Genomic DNA, 17,111 nt, shown 5'->3' on the forward strand with positions numbered 1-17,111 from the left:
CAATAAGATAAAACTTCTGGGATATATTCATTTTGTTACTCATCAGCATTTTAAGCTATAGCGGACACATTCCACATTGCCGTAACACACTTACCTGATGTCATCCTTACCAATTTATTTGCAGACACATTTTATGACTACTAAAAGTTTGTATAACTAGTTTTACCATGAAACACAGCCTTTGGGGCAACTAGAAACCAAGCCATGGTCACTCATATTTGGCTCAAAGCAAACATTGTTCTCTTCGATTTCAGAAAAGACTGTTTTGCATCGTCAACATAGCTGAGAAAGGAAAATATCAGTAAGAGAGGGGAAAAGATGCTAGAGTTCTTTAACACATAAGTCTGTCCCAGGGTAACATTTTTTCATATACCTGGTATTGTGCAGCCATACATGATTTAATTTTAAGTGTGCTTAATCTAATTCTGGCTAGACCCTGAACCTTCTGACAACACCCTTCAGTCCTCCGGCCATCTCTACCTGAAAGGTCGCCATAATAGAGCTTAGGTTCGAGATGTCATGGCCAGAGCTGTGGGCTCCTCCTAAAGAGACTGTGCCCTTGTGCCCACTCATCTTCTCAAATACCCTGCAAAGAGGTTTGTACGAAGGTGATATTACTTATTTTGTAACTCCAACATTAGCCCCCCCCGGCCAAAATAATCGCTTGAAAATTAACTCCAAACACAAATGCTGATGATCAATCGAGTATTTAATTACATAAAGATGCATAATAACCATTTATTTTTAAATTTTTAGATAAAATGGAACATGGCAAATTTAGTCTATCTTTAGATGACTGACAATTAAAATTTGAATTTTACCACCTAGTTGCTAAAAAAGAAAGAGTTGTGTAAACATGAAAACCTAAGTATTCTCAGAAGCTGGTCAAGTACTGAAACTAAACCTTTTCTTCTTATTCAGGATTTTGGTTCTAGCAACAGCTACACATAAATAAGGTTTTCAAACAAACAACTTATCTTTAGATGGGAGGAAATTTTACGAAAAGGAACCGATGTCCTTCTCAACAACCAGGACAACATATTTTTTGGGGTTCCTTTCCCAGAAATTGGTAAATACAAAATATATTTCATTTTAAAAAGAGGCATGTTCATTGGAAAGCTTAAACGCAATCTGTACTTCACTCACATACTTAAAAAGGGAGATGGTTTCCAGCAACCAATTTCTCAACTCATTCTGTGCCAAATAAAACAGATTTCAGCAGAAGCTTTCATTGCTGCAGAGGGAGCCCTGCTCATTCTGCAGGGGAGAATGTACTGTTTATTTTCCATTTAAAGTTCCCAATTCTCCAGTCACTATATGTTTTTCTGCTCTAGCAGACTATCCAGTATGAGTAACTAAATTAAATCCAGGAAAACAAAGCATAATATCTTTGTATAGAAGAAAAAATTGAAATGCTGCTGTACCATCTATGTTCTGTCACATTAGGGCTTCTTATTGAAGAAAAGCACTTACATAACCCTGGTCCTGAAACATAATTTTCATCTCTAAAGAAATATCTATCCCAACCGAAAGGAAAAAGGCATCTCAGGGGTAGCTGGAAATGGCTAATGTTATCAATACATGTGGGTGTTATGAAAAAGTACACAATGTAAACTGATTAAAGAGATGAGCTACGGTCACAGGAAACAGTTTCACATAGTGGCTACATTGTTGCACCGAGTGTGGAACACCCTCATGTGCCTCTGTGGCTAAATTTCCTTTCATCAGAACATGACTGCAGTATCACAAAAATCTCAAAAGAAATCAATGTCTGAGACAAAAAAAAAAAAATCAGAGCATCTTTAAAAATGTGTTATATTATAGGATTTTGAGGTAAATGTCTAGTGAACATGAAAAAAGAGCCTACAGAGGTCATATATGGTCTGATATACGAGGTTAAGAAGGCCTCTGGAAAAACAAAGGCATCTTCAGGACAGGTATACAGACAGACAGACACACTGACTGACTGATTGGCTGACAAAGATGCCATGATGATTAATCTGCAGTCTATTTGCCCTGATTTAGAATGGCCTTGGAAACACAGCCCTGGCTGTGGCTATGATGCCATTTCCAGACAGGTTTGCCTGAGAGAGAACCCATGCTACGTGTGGACAGTACTGTCTCCTGAAACTGAGGTATGGACTGAATTAAAAAGAAAAGGGGAGCTGAGTCCTGGCTCACCTTTCCCTGCTTCTTGACAAGGTGTAACAGAAGTTCGGGCTCCTGTTGCTGTGACTTACTTGATATGATGGACTGTATGCGAAACAAAGTCAACCCTTCCCATCTCAGGTTGACATGTGTGGGTGTTTTAGCACAACAATGAGAAAAAATAACTAACCCAGATGTCAAGGAACATATCAGGACCCTCTCTCAGAAATCTGCAGCTGTCACGAAGACCCAAGGCCAAGCCTCACATTTTGGTGGAATGGACACAGCTTCTGGTATATTTAAGTATATTTTCAGGAAAAGCCATTTTATGACTAATGTAGAAATGATTCAGACCTAAAGACTGTCTGTGTTCTGATGTTCCTAAGAGTTATGACACAGGGACAGAGCAAAGGATCCCAAGGCACCAGGCATGAAAGTGGACATGAAACCCACCAGAGAAGAAAAGGATGCTCAGCGTGCCTCATGGGATGCCAGTGGTCAGGGTAGGCATCCTGCCCCAGAAGGTGTAATGCAGGGCCGGCTGAAACAAAACAGCCAATGAAGAAAACAGCACCTTCATTCTCAACAGCACCTCAGCACGTGGATGACTGCACAGGTACAAAGGGCCAAAAGCACAGGCCCCTCTGAGGTACCCTGGAGGTACTCTCCACACTTCATCCAGTAGTGGATGCGTTTAGAAAAATAAAACTTCAGCTTTCCCCCAGTATTTCCTTAGGAACTTGGAAATGAGAAATGATAGCTACCCTTCCCCCAACACCTTCAGAAGAGACAGATTTCAGGGATGCCTGAGGCCTTAGTACCAAACTATGCATGTTCACACACACACACACACACACACATCCAACACATACACACACACACATACACACTCTCTCTTGTCTTTGTTTCTTTTATTTTCAATAACGTTTCACCTTTTCACTTAATAAAAGCTTTTCTTTGGCAAATACCAACTGCTTCCATTACTATTTTTGGCGTTTGGGTCACAAGTAAGTCAAATAAGGATTAAGTGACTATGGCACCACAATACTATAACAGTTCATTATAAGTGAAACAGCCACTTAACACCAGCGGGCAGATAGCACATATAGTACAGACACACTGGACAAAGGGATGGCTCATGTCCTAGCAGGAAAGAGTATGAGTGTGAGATTTCACCATGTTACTTAGAGGAGTGCAAGAGTTAAATGTATAAAGTTTGCTTCTGGAACTTCTATTTAACATCTTGGGAGTGCAGTTAGCTTTAAGAGAAATGTCAGAAAATGAAATTAGAGTTTATAGTGTCACATGGTTCCTTATTTCTGGGAAGAGAGGACATTCCAAGTAAGGGCCACTAGAAACCAGAGGTTAGGTAACATAACTCCTTAGACCTAACTCCTAGCTGTGTACTATTCTGAAGATAAATAAAAGGTAGACTTCTTAAATACGGGGCCCATAAAATAAACCCCATATCATATTTAAAGCAAGTTAATATGCAGAAGATTTAGCCTTTCTGTGAGTCTGAATAATTTGGGGGTAATCTAGGTTAGGTACTTTCTCTTTCAGAAGCTTCAACTTTCTCCAAGTACCTTTATTTGTTTAATTTCTCATAAGCAATCTCTCTGACACTCCCAAAATTTCAGTGCTAAAATAAAATGAATGTTACCCTGAGAGCACTGGGTCCTTAAGAACCAAAGACCCCAAAATAGTTTCCTTCCTTAGTAACTGACACAGGGTGGTGTCTCACTTTTACTTCTAAATAAAGCTCAGATGTTCACCCTGAACACAGCTTGCTAAAACCACAAGAGTAAAGAATTCAGCATTTCTAAGGATCTGCAGCAGGAGTTAAATGGGTCAGTGAAAAGATGCTTTGGCCTTGAGAGGTGTAATCCCCTACCTTTTCTGATGCCTTGTCTTGACCCAGGAGCCCTGGACTTGGGGGTGGAGGGGCTCGGCGCTTCTTCATGTCCGACTTCATAGACACTCCAGAGATGTTGCCCAGTGACAGGGAGGGACCCAGAGTTAGGGACCGAGAATGCATGGACGGTGAGTTGGGTGTTGTGACGCAGCCCTGTAGGGGAAGAGACAGACAATACCTCATCAGTAAAGTGACCTCTCTTGGGCAGATGTTCAAACTTGAAACCACTTTCTCGCCCTTCAAATGGCATCTATTTCTACTGGCCAGCAGGAAGGACTGTCCTCCTAGAAAACATCGCAGCATTCCAGACATATGCTGTAAGGCCTGCTTTCTTTTATTTCACTCTTTCTTTTGGGAATTTCATGTGAGTACTGTGCGTAGATCACTTGTCCCTTCTCTTTCCTCCCTTTAATTCCTTCTATGTTTCTCACCACATTCCTCGAATCTGTAACCTCTTTTTCTTTAATCATTATTGTTGCACACACACACACACACACACACACACACACACACACACATTTATAAATAGAACCTGTTATGGTCAGTTACTGTCACTCATACTAATGTGTTTACCGCTGCTTGGGACTGGACCACCTATCAGAGGCTCATCTCAGGACCAGATAAGAGTTTCTTTCTCTCTGAGGTCAGTAAGACCTATAGATTTTTCACCAGGAGTGGGGCCTTGTGAGACTTCCCCCATTCTCACTGGCATGTCAGTTGGTATTGCCGTTTTCAGGTCTTGTTTAGGCAACCATACTGCTACGATTTTATGTATGCAGCTCAATCATGAAGCTATCCGTTGATCTGAACCCTTAAGAACTCTTAAGAGCTAGAATCGTTTGGCATTTCCGTCAGCTATCTTAAAATGTTAACATGTCATATTAGCCATATTAAAATTTTAACGTGCCACAGGATTGAGTTCTTAGAGACTGTAAAGAAGGGGCGGTCCCAAGGCAGTGCGTCGCGACAGCCCTTTACCACTGAAAACTGCTTGTACTATTGCCAGTTTCTTGTTCTTCCATAATTTCCCAACATGAACCCCAATCCTACTCATTTCCCAGCATTCAGTGTTCATCCTCTACCCCTGTAACCTCACCACCAAAGGAAAATAAAAACTAAAACATCTCACTATGGCAGCTGCGTTGTGCTATGGTGTGTTACACAGTATACTCCTTGGCCTAAACAGCTTCTGACCTTTGGAAGTTATGTGAAAATGTGATGGTATATCATAAGCACTATGCTTTGGAGGCTCTCACACCAACTGCACAGGACTTGGCAGCAATTGCTTGTGAACAAATATATGCCTGTCACCAAACACACTAATTTGTTCGTCTCTAGAAACAATTTCCATGCTTAAGAAATGACCTTAGCAACATACCCACTTTCTTTCAATCATCTGTCACCTAAGTATTTCTTAATAGAAAAATAAGGAAAGAAATGTCCATTCAGAAAAGGCACTTAGAGCACTAGAACTCCAGTGTCACATTAAAGACAAAAGGCAGCCGTACCCCGGGCTGCACCGTCACTCCCATTGATCGTGATCTATAGTGCAAGTCATCCTGGATGTTCCACATAAAGTGAAGGCAGAGAAAGACAAAGCCACAGCCTTGGGAGATGCTGTCTGAGTTTGATTTCTGGCTTTGCCACCCACCAGCCATATAACCTTGGGCAAGTTTTAATCTGTCTCGTCAACAATTTCTCCCTTTCAAAACTGAAGTGAATAGCTCCTACACAACAGAACGATCATTGTGAACTACATGAATTACTACATGTTAAAGAGCAGGAAAGAGTTCTTGGCGCATAGCGAGGACTCAAAATGTTTAACTGATTATGATTATGTAACGACTTGTCTATCTTTCCCTCGCATTTATGTGGGCTCTGTGGAGACAGTGACTGTGTCTTGATGTCGTCGCTGATGTGTCCTCAGCATTCATAATACCTAGAGCCTGAAAAGTTTATGAGATCACATCTCTTGGAATGAATGGATGGTGCTGGAACCTCTGGGAAATTCTGATTTCACATTTAAACTTGTGGATGAGGTTTCATGTGACCGACTCATTTCCCATGTGCAAAATAAATATACAGCTGACCATGGCAGTACATGCCTATAATCCCAGACACTGAGGAGGGGGAGGCTGATGGATTGTAAGCTTGAAACCAGCCTGAGCTATAGAGCAAGACCTTATTGCATAATTGTTTTAATTAAAGAAGAGAAATAAGCAACGATCTAGTTACTTTAGTCAATCAAATTTTTTACTATTCAATTTCCTTAGAAAGAAATTTAGTCTTAGGTTGCTTTGACTTTACCTACTAAAGCTTTGGTGGTTAAAAAAGGCTCCCCATATGTTCAAATATTTCAATGTTTGTTTCCTAGTTGGTAGAACTGCTTGGGATGGATTAGGAAGGTCGGAGCAGCGATAGCCCACTAGGTGGGCTCTGAGATTTCAAAAGCCCATGCCATTTCAGTTAGCTGTGTTTCTATCTTGTGGCTGTTATCTTGTGTTTAAAATTTCCACTACATAAGAATCTCAACAGGCAAGCTCTCGGCTATTACTCCAGTACCATATCTGCCTGCCTGCTGCCATATTTCCTGCCATGACGGTCGTAAACTAACCATTTGAAATTATAAGCAACTCCCTCACCCCTAAACTTTTTCCTCTATAAGTTGCTTCCAATTTGCTCTTGGAAAACCTCAAAAACACAGGACCTAAGTGTTCAGGTGCCTAAATGAAGTATACGAAGCAAACCAGAGAAGAAACTTCGTTCATTCAATGACTGGAGTTGTGGAGATGTTTTGCTGGTGACAAGTTGACTCAAATTATCTCTGTATATAAGAGGAGCCTAAGCCTCAGTTTTTCTTTGCCAGTAGCCAGAAACATAGAGTCCAGGATCTCCCAAGCTGCTTAGTACACTTATACATTCAGTGAGCTGAACACACACACACACACACACACACACACACACACACACACACACAAACACACACACTTTTGTATATATTTAACACACAGTATGAGCACAAACTCACACACTCTTTCCCTGGGGACACTAGTTTCACTCAATGGACAATAACACTAAACTCCTATACTGTTTGGCATCCCAGAACACTACTACCATTCTCAGGATAACAGACTTCACAATTCTGCATCCAAAATTGCCTTTCTTCAATCTCCTCTCTCTAGTCATGGGCTTTCCCTTCCTCTGGCCTTAGTGTTTATCACTAACTATGCTTGCCTGACTGATCACACAACATGCCTGTGAAATTACCTCTGTCCTCTAAAGGTCCTGAGCCTTGTATGAAGGTCCATCGAGCTTATTTTCCTTAAAACATTTTACAAGAAACTTATTTTATGGTTTCAAGTCTTAACTGTATAATTCTTCTGCCCTAAAAGGCACTCTCATATCTTGATTAGTCGATACCTAGGGCAAGGACTTTAAAATGGGGGAATTCTATTTGCTTCAAAATTGTTATATGCAATAAATGGGGTAAGTAGGCATATTTCTGTCACATTAGAGGTATCAAATGAGGGGGTAGAGAGATGGTCCTCTTGTAGTGGACCCAAGTTCAATACCCAGCACTCATGTAAGATGGCTCACAGGACCTGTACCTCTGGCTCCAAGGCATCCAACACCCTCCTCTGGCCTCCACAGTCACTCATATGCACAAACCTACAAACAGTCCCACACACTTATATATATTTTTAATTTCAAGAAGTGTCAAGTGGCTTCCTAGTCAGCTGATAAATGCATTAAACATGACTTCAATAGGGCAACTGTGTGATAGCCCTGGCTGGCAAAAGTCAGAAGTCCACTCAAAGGTCCCCACAAGGGAGCATGTCATCACTCTTCTTAAGACAGTGAGCACCTTACATTATACCATTTGTGCCCTTATAACCTAGTAGAATCTATACCCAACAGGAATATTCCACATCAAGTCTGCTCAACAAACATCTTTTCCCACCACAACCCACACGTGATTATTATAGGGTCTATTGTAACTTGCCCACTTGGCTTTTATTTTGACATGTGGTAGCATTTCAATTCAATCAGCAACTCTTGCGTTTACCTCCTATCTATTCTTCCCCCTGCCCTGGATTTATACACAATACTTAGAAACCTATCCAGGAGTCATGTGAGAGGAAAATAACATTAAGTAGCAGGTATCGTTGATAATAATAAATGACAGCAACAAGAGATAAAGCATGCATAGCATGGAGTCAAGATTTCTTGCCCCATTCCATTTATCCAATTTTTTTAGTTGGCTCCTACTGTATAGAACCATACTGTGTGAGGATGGAGCATTGTCCGCCTGTGGGATGCTTTGTCTTCTTGTGTCCCACTCACACTATTCCATTAAAAAATATCATTTAAAAGTATTTTTCATATAGTATATTTTGGACATATTCTTCCCCTTCCCCAACTCTTCCTAGATTCTCTTCTCCCTACCCCCTACCCAGCCAACCATATATACAACAGGAAAAAAACAACATAAGCCCAAACCAAAAACAAACTAAAAATATAATTAGTAAGACAAAACCAAAGCAAAACAAAAAGTGCACAATAAAAATGTGGAGTTGAATTTGTGTTGGCCAACTAGTCCCGGGCATGGGACCTGCCATGGAGTAGGGTTGATATACCCAGTGACACTCAACTAGAGAAAATGGGATTTTCCCTGTCCTAGCAGGTATCAGTTGCAAATAGCATCTTTGTTTGAGGTGGGACTCTGTGTCTACTTCTTCTCAGTTCTGGATTCTGTCTGGTTTGATCATGTACATATGTATACCATGTGTGTACTTGATGCCCAGGAAGGTCAGAAGAGGGCATTTGATCCCATGAAACTGGATTACATAGAGTTATGAGCTGTCATATGGGTGCTAGGAACCAAGCCCAGGTCCTCTGTGAGAGCAGGGAGTGCTCTTAACCTCTGAGCCTTTGAGCCTTGAGCGATGAATCAAAAGTTAAGAACACTCGCTGCTCTCACGGAGATTGTTGTTCTATGCCTATTAGACATTTATTTTTGTAATTTTAAGTGAAATATTTGTTTTATATCTTCTTAAGCTTTCCTTTATGCTATTTTCCTCATATAGAAAGTTTTTGTTGTTGTTGTTGTTGTTTGGTTGATTTTTTTTTTGTTTGTTTTTGTTTTTTAGCTGTTCTGTGTAGTAATTTTTAAGAAGTTACAAAATCTTTTCTATTTTGGCTTCTTTTATTGCATGGATCATATTTATCTTGCTGAATAAAAAATTTGAATTCATTTTAAAATAACACTCTTTTACAAGATTTTATACACTACTTTTTAAAAATTGAATTGTAGTGAAGTGTCAGATAGACTCAGTGTGGCCTCTGAAACCCAATCCTACTCTGATTTTAACTCAACTTAGGGTGTCAGGCAGATACAAGGCTCTCCGTGTCTCGTGTGCTTGTCCCAGTCTCAGGCAAACAGCAGTGGGTCTTCTACTGAGCCCTTGGACATACAGCATTGCCAGAGGTTATCACAATCACTTCAAAATGGTCACGTCCCTCTGCAGTGCCTTGACTGTCCTCAGCATGTCAACAACTCCCTGGAGAGTGTGTAAAGGTAAGTAAGTCTTTAAGAGGAAGCAGGATTGCTCCATGAACTTTTAGAGCAGTGAGGAGAAAAAAGAACAAACCCATGGGGCCATTTTCACAATGTGTCTAGTTATTTCTTCTGTAAAGATGAAAACCAACAATGGCTACTCAGAGTCAAGCAGAGACACCGAGCTCCTCAACTCAAGGGGTTTGCTTCTGGCCAGAGCTTTCTGGACTTCTGGGGAGTATGCTCCATTTGTTTTTTTTTTGTTTTTTTTTTTTTTTTATTAATTTATTCTTGTTACATCTCAATGTTTATCCCATCCCTTGTATCCTCCCATTCCTCCCCCCCCCATTTTCCCATTATTCCCCTCCCCTATGACTGTTCCTGAGGGGGATTACGTCCCCCTATATATTCTCATAGGGTATCAAGTCTCTTCTTGGCTACTTGCTGTCCTTCCTCTGAGTGCTACCAGGTCTCCCCCTCCAGGGGACATGGTCAAATGTGAGGCACCAGAACACGTGAGAAAGTCGTATCACACTCTCCACTCAACTGTGGAGAATATTCTGACCATTGGCTCCATTTGTTTTTTTAATATATTTTTTAATTTATTCATATTACATCTCAATTGTTATCCCACGTGTGCTCCATTTCTTCCAGCACAAAGTTATAGGATCTTGGAGCTCTGAGATGTTCCCTTTCCAGACATGAACTTATGTGGAAGCTGCTTTCTATGTTAAGCCTTGAAGAGATGAAAATCAACAGCCTCCTATCCTCAAATAGCACTATCTACCCTCCCCATATTGATATGACCAATCAGAGCTCTCCCAGCAAAATAGAAGGAGACTAGTAAAAGTTTCTGAGCCAAAAAAAATTCTCAGCTCATTTATGCATAAACTGCCACGAGATCTGGTCTCACCTCATCAACATACCCCAAATTTTGCAATCTTAATTCACTGATCTATGCCACAGAATCACAGAAAACTAAGATCTATATAAGTTTTGTGTGTCAACTCCAGCCTGTGGCCTCCTGGTACATTAAATGCTTAAGCCTGAGATGGACATCTCCATCCAGATACCACAGAAAGATAAAACAAGTTTCACCCACTGTGCCTAATCTGCCATGCTAAGGGTTTCCACAGGACACTGGCACGGCTAGGAAAACAGGGAGGGTATCAAAAAGATGTTCTGATGTTTAAGAAAAAGACTTAATGCCCCATCCCCTGTCTTTTACAGTCCTTCAGTCCCCTCTTTCACTATGCTTTCTGAGTCTTAGGCACAGGACTTGTTTTGTGTATTTCTTCCCATTTGGACTGTGCTTTATCATTCTGCATTTTGATGCCATGTGGTTTTCTGTAATGGCCTCTCTCTATTGCCAAGAGAAGCTTTCTTGATGAGAGGTGAGGAATTCGCCTATCTGCGAGTACGAGAAAAAGTATTTAGAATGCAGTTAAGGAGTGTGTGGGTTTACTAAAGTGGTAGTTGTAGGTTCTTCTCTGGGATTCCTAGCTTCACTGGCCCTGGGTAGTTGGCTAGGTTTGCAATAATGTACAGGATATCCCTCTTGTTGAGCTGAGGGTAAGTCTAATTAGACAGCTGTCGGTTACCGCCAAGGTATGTGTGACACAAATGCACCCAGACAAGTGTCACCTGGGAATATCAGAAGTTACAACCACAAAGTCTCACTAACATGATCTAAAAATGAGATGAACAAGGACAACAACAACACAAGTGTTAACACGGAGGGGTGGCAGCACAGAAGGCCTCAACCCTACACAAAGAACCACGGCCACTAAGAAATGCTGAGAGTGGGAGAAATAGTCCCCTTCAGGGAAGAACACACCAATTGGTTATCCAACACCAAATGGTCAAGCCGGAAAACATATGGGCAAACAACATTATGCAGACTGAGCAGGTAAAACTTATATATTTAGAATGTATGTATGTATGTATGTATGTATGTATGTAACAACAATTAATGAAGAAACCATGAGTTAGAAAGAGTATAAGACAGAGTATGTTGCAGACTTTGGAGGGAGGAACAGGAATGGAGAAATAATAAGATTATATTATAATCTCAAAAATAAATGAAATAGTTTAAAGAAGATAGATTTAAGCCTTGATAATAAGTCAGTATGTGGTCTTCATGATATAGTATATTTCATAAAGCAATCAAGAAGAAACTAAGAAATTTAAGATCAATTATAGTTTACCTAAAATAAAGTATAGTAAGTTCTTTTATTTTTCCAAGCATACATTACCAGGCTTTAAGGCAAGATAAAAAAAAAAAAAAAAAACCACATACTAGGAAAAATTAAAGAGGCATAGTCCAACCCTCCTTGATGAAGACATGAGGAAGGCCATTTCTTCAAAAGCAGAAAGCGTGCTAATCAACTTCGCTGCAGCAGAGATCAAGAACTCACAGCAAGACACGTAGGGGACACAACATGCTCACTCTTTCACCTGCACACCAAGACCAGCACCTACAGGGTGCTGAGTGCATTCTTCAACTCAGATCCACCAATAGGTATTTCTTCGGTGATTTGATATGGCTTCATAGCCATGCCTAGTTCACATAGCGTATGATCTTTGAGGAAAATATACTCTGACTCAAAAAAGCCATCACTGTGTAATTTACACACTCTGCAACCTTGCTATAAAGGTTTAGACAGTGTCTGAGGAAACTGCTAATATCTGAAATGGCAAGGCTGCCCTTGTAATGTCAATGTTCCAGGAAGGACTGGCAAGGCACAAGGCAATAAAAAGTAGACATGGTAAAGTGCTCCAAGGTAGCTGCTAATTTCTGGTTCAGGAAAGAATTTCAGAAGAAGGAGCCATTTCAAATGTAAGCCAAGCCAGCTGTGGTGGTGCATGCCCATAATTCCAGCACTTGGGAGGCAGAGGCAGGTGGATTGCTGTGAGTTTGAGGCCAGCCTGGTCTACAAAGCGAGTCTAGGACAGCCAAGGCTTCACAGAGAAACCCTGGACAGAGGGGAAAAAAGGCAAACATAAACCAAACAAAACCCAGTCTCAATGCCACAGTTGTCACAGTAGAGAAGTGTTCTTATCCATAGCTGTATAATAGCAGCTGTGACTTCTACCTCTCAGATGACCTGGGTATTTGGTACCAATCAAATGCAGTCAGTGACATGGTTCACCTTCCACCACCTCCCCTGGCCTCATGAAAAGCTCCTGCCAGCTGCTCCAGCATTTATCACTGCAGAGACCTCTGATTCTGTATAGAAACCATCTCTCTCCAACATCTTTTTAGCCCATTTGCCAGACCAAAGTCAAGAGAAAGGGAATAAACTGTTAATTCATATCCTCAAGGCTTCCCAGTTTTTTTTTTTCCCTTGTCAAATCACTGCTTTAAGCTTTCTCGCTGGTCCCTGATTTCCTGGAGTACTCTGTTGCTAAGGAGAAGCTGGCAAAGGACAAAAATATTCTGAAATTGAAAGCAGCTTTATACACAAGCAAAGGAAGCGCTAGTAAGCTTGGAGGCAGCATCGTCTCCCTCCGTGAAATATGGCTGCAGGGCAGACCTGGTAGCCTTGAAGGGACAGAGGGTAGGCAGGTGTGAGCTGAGGGGCATTTCTGTTTCTCTGGCCTAAAAAGGAAAATATTCTGGCTGACCCACCAGTATTCTCCAGCTCAGACCTTCGTCTCTGGCTAGACAACAGGACTCCTCAGAATAGCCAAACAGGAACACACAGAATGCAGTTTGTTTTTTTGTTTAGTTTTGTTTTTTTAAATATATGTTGAAATGTACACACTCATAGAGCTGACTGAGGACTCTGCTTTTGTCTTCTTTTGTGGGCCTCAGAATGTAAGGGTTTTACCAAATATGGCCCATTTTTCATGAGACACCAGGAGAACAGTCACATAAATATTGGTCTTTCTTTTGAAGTTATATTATTGTGTTTCTTAATATATTGCTGTTGAATATGCTTTCTTCCTAGCAATTAATTGCTATTAACAGGTTTTCCAGCACATAATTTTTGCATAAGGCAGAATGACATAAGAATCAGAAGGAATTATCTCTTCTCTGAGACAAAAACACATGTAAACATTACCTCATCCTAACTTACCTGAATAATAATAACCCATTCCTGAGATGCTGCCTGGAAGTGTGTTTTAAAATGTTGTTGGATATGTCTTGATTGTTGCTGTTTTTAACATCATGTGCAATTACTTAAAACCATGTAGGCAAGTTTTTAATCTTCCTACAAAGTAAATTAGCAAAGTGGCTGCTATACTCAAACCCTTTCTACCAATCTTCCACTTTGTTGCCACCAGGAGAGAGATGCAATGGGCAGCAGAGGCAGACACAGAAAGGAGGCAACTTTCACTCACAACAGGGTAATGGCGGTTCTGCCAGCTGTGCATGCACCCAACCCATCTTCCTTTACTTTATTCCAACATCTGTGCTAAGCCAAATGCTATCATCTTCCCAGCTGTTTTGTAGCTATACACATGTGTTCTAAACTCTGCCCAATAAAATGGACATGTGCGTCCATGCTTGTCTCCTCTGGAGAGACACCCAGCCGTAGTTACCAATCACAGTCACCCTGGAACTGTGTCGTGCTAAAAGCCTGCTGCCTCCATGCCTAATGACCACACCATTTCAGGCACCATGTGGTAGTATCTGATCTCAGCCTCTGGATTTTGGAAACTTACTTATCAAACCATCCCATCTTTCTCTATGATGGTGGCCACTGTGAGAGGGTGTGTGAATGCATGGATCTTAGCCTAGAAAGGCAAACCCGAAGAAGACTATGGCGTAGTTTTATAATACTTCCCCAAGCAGAAGTTTGGGGCTAATGTGGACCAGCAACTGTGATCCACACTGGGAAAGACCTCATGGATAGCTAGCAGCTGAGGCAATGCAGCAGAGGAACTTGAGAGCCACAGAAGGAAAGGAACGCAGCTGCCATTACACTGTTCAGTAAAAGAGGTGATATTTTAAAGGAGACAGTAGACTTGGGGAGGATGGTACTCAAAAACAAAGCAAAACCAATATCCTGGTGATTCAACAAAGACATTAGAATGCAGCTTTTCCATTCTGTACTTCTGCCATATAAATTCTCTAGATCCTCTGCTTCTTGAGAGTCAGCGTTCTCAACAATGCAGTGAGGCTGGGGTCATAAGTGACATCTGGGTCTGGCTTGCTGGTACTTGTGCCTGGTTCTCCTGACCTCAACCCCTATGGGTGGAGATGTTAATGCCTGGGGAGGAGGAATGGGCAGAAGCAGTTTTCCCTGAACACAAGGTAATAGGTGACTATACTGCTCTCTCCAGATATGTGCATTAAAACCTGCTGTCCAGCTGTGGCAGAAGCTTCAGGGCTAAAAAACCCTTTCTTTTCTGTGTGCATCGTAACCTTGCTGAAGCACTGTGATCTCCTTTAGTGTAGGATACAAATACTAACAAGTTAGACCAGAAGTCAATTCTCATGGGCTGTACTTTGAACATATTTTCACATGTAATTAATTGTTCTACTCTAGTTTCCAGATACTGTTTAATGAAATCTGGATTAATAACTATAATAGTAATAAGAAAAATAATAAATGATGCTTGCCCTTTAGAGCTAAAAATAATTTATTTACCTGCTACCAAATGACTCTGATGGTAAAAAAAAAAAAAAAAAAAGAAAAAAGAAAAAGAAAAAAGAAAAAAAAAGAAAGTTACAATTGGTTTTTGAAGTCAGAAGATAACCTTAAAAACAAATAGCAGAGATAGTTTTTGGCACAATTAAATCTACATAGATGACTGGAAAGAGGAAATGAGAATCATGGTTTGGCAGTGTCCCTGGATATATAGTACATAGAAGATAGGTTTTAATAGTAGTGACATTGGCTGCATATACAGTTTATGGGAGTTCATGGCTTTTCTTTCTGCATAGTTCAACCTTCCAAAATTAATAAATAAACACTCAGAGGAATTTAGGGAGTAGTACATACTAAATAGAGTCAATACTTGATTTAATGGAACCTAAGCAGACCACCACCTTCCTAGTAACGTGTAAGTCATCTACTTGACTTGTTTAGACTTTACTTGAGGTATCTATTCTCAGTCCAATTAACAAGATTTCTATGGAGGACAGCTTACATCAATCAGATAATTGCCAGCATCCATTCTTCCACAAGACCAAGAAAGGTCACATCACATTACACAGAGTGAGAGAGAATGGAAGAGCCTCACAATGTGCACACACACACACACACACACACACACACACACACACACACACACACACACAAACGTGCTATTCACACAGACTTGCAAAATCCTTCTGGTCCATTCTAATGCAGAAATCCATTATGCTAAAAACAAATTATATCAAATGCAATACAGTACCTTAGGTATTATGATAAAAATATTTTTGCTTAAAATCTTTAGATAAAAAGCTGTACTACATAGATAATAACAATAAATAGCTATTATTTTCAAGTGAGGAAGCCAAGCAATTCCTTACTTTTTTACTTTTCATTGTTTTTCTTCCTTTCAAAAAAAAAAGAAAACTTCCTCCAGTATTCAGGAAGTAGTTATTGTCCGAATTTACCAAATTATCTCAGCATGCAGCTCAATGTCATCTCCAGTGAAATATTCTTCTTGAAACCTCAACCTAGTTATCCCCAAAAGGAGACACTGAGCTCCAGGGGCAGGGCACAGCAGGAACCACTACACACACGTGTCCAGCTTTATGGGAGGCCTCCCTTCAAAGGCCTTATACTGTCTAATTACAGGTGCACAGCTTTGCCCACAGATGAAAGCACTCTTAGCCCAGCTACTAGGGAGGCATTCTGACCATGACGTGAAAAGGGTTTTTTGATCTTTCTCACCACCCAATGGAGGTCAAGTACAGAGCAGTGATAGGTCATATGTTCAGACTATCTCTGGATGCCTGTTCCCAATAGTAGCCACTAGTACCACCCTTGACACACACATTTGCATCTCAGGTGCATGCTAGCACATGTGCACACACATGTACACCGTGGCCAAAGTTAAAGGGATAAGGGTGGGCTTGCAAAGCAGAAGATAGTCTGGCTGAAGAACTGGAAAAATTATGTCTTAGCTTTGGTTCTTCCCTTTCCTTTAAAGGTTTCTACACTTGGGCTGGAAGCCCTGGTGTCCTCTTGAGTTGGAGCTCCCCAAGAGAAGAGTCAGAGTGGGAATTCAGGAGAAGGCTGGAGCTTCTGTGCTCAGACTTCCCTCCTTTGTCTCTAGGAGTAACCCACTCCACATGAGGAAGCAGATTCCTAGCGTGTAGGATGGGCTTCTATCTGGGAAGCATGGCCCCAAGCCCACAGCATCAGCACAGGTTCAGTCAACATGCTGATGAATGTGCTGAGCAGACACCATGGAGAGGAAGTTTCAGGGAGTCATGCCTGTGTGGTTAGTAACTGCAGGGGTGGCTGCTGCTCTCCCTCTTTTTTGCCCCCGCTGTTTCTATTATTTCCTTCAGGTGCTTTTCCATCCTCCCTCCCTCATCTTTCC

General features: G+C 41.0%; 1 protein-coding gene across 1 annotated transcript in view; it reads right to left on the reverse strand.

The window, feature by feature from the left end:
• Window positions 1–17,111, reverse strand: part of Cobl (cordon-bleu WH2 repeat protein) — a 231,435-nt gene that overhangs the window by 92,886 nt on the left and 121,438 nt on the right. Inside the window, exon 7 of the mRNA XM_051165055.1 lies at window positions 4,043–4,216. Within this exon, the coding sequence (XP_051021012.1) occupies window positions 4,043–4,216 (174 nt within the window). The remainder of the gene's footprint in view (window positions 1–4,042; window positions 4,217–17,111) is intronic.

This window comes from Acomys russatus, chromosome 22 (genome assembly GCF_903995435.1).
Source record: "Acomys russatus chromosome 22, mAcoRus1.1, whole genome shotgun sequence".
NCBI classification, from domain to species: Eukaryota; Metazoa; Chordata; class Mammalia; order Rodentia; family Muridae; genus Acomys; species Acomys russatus.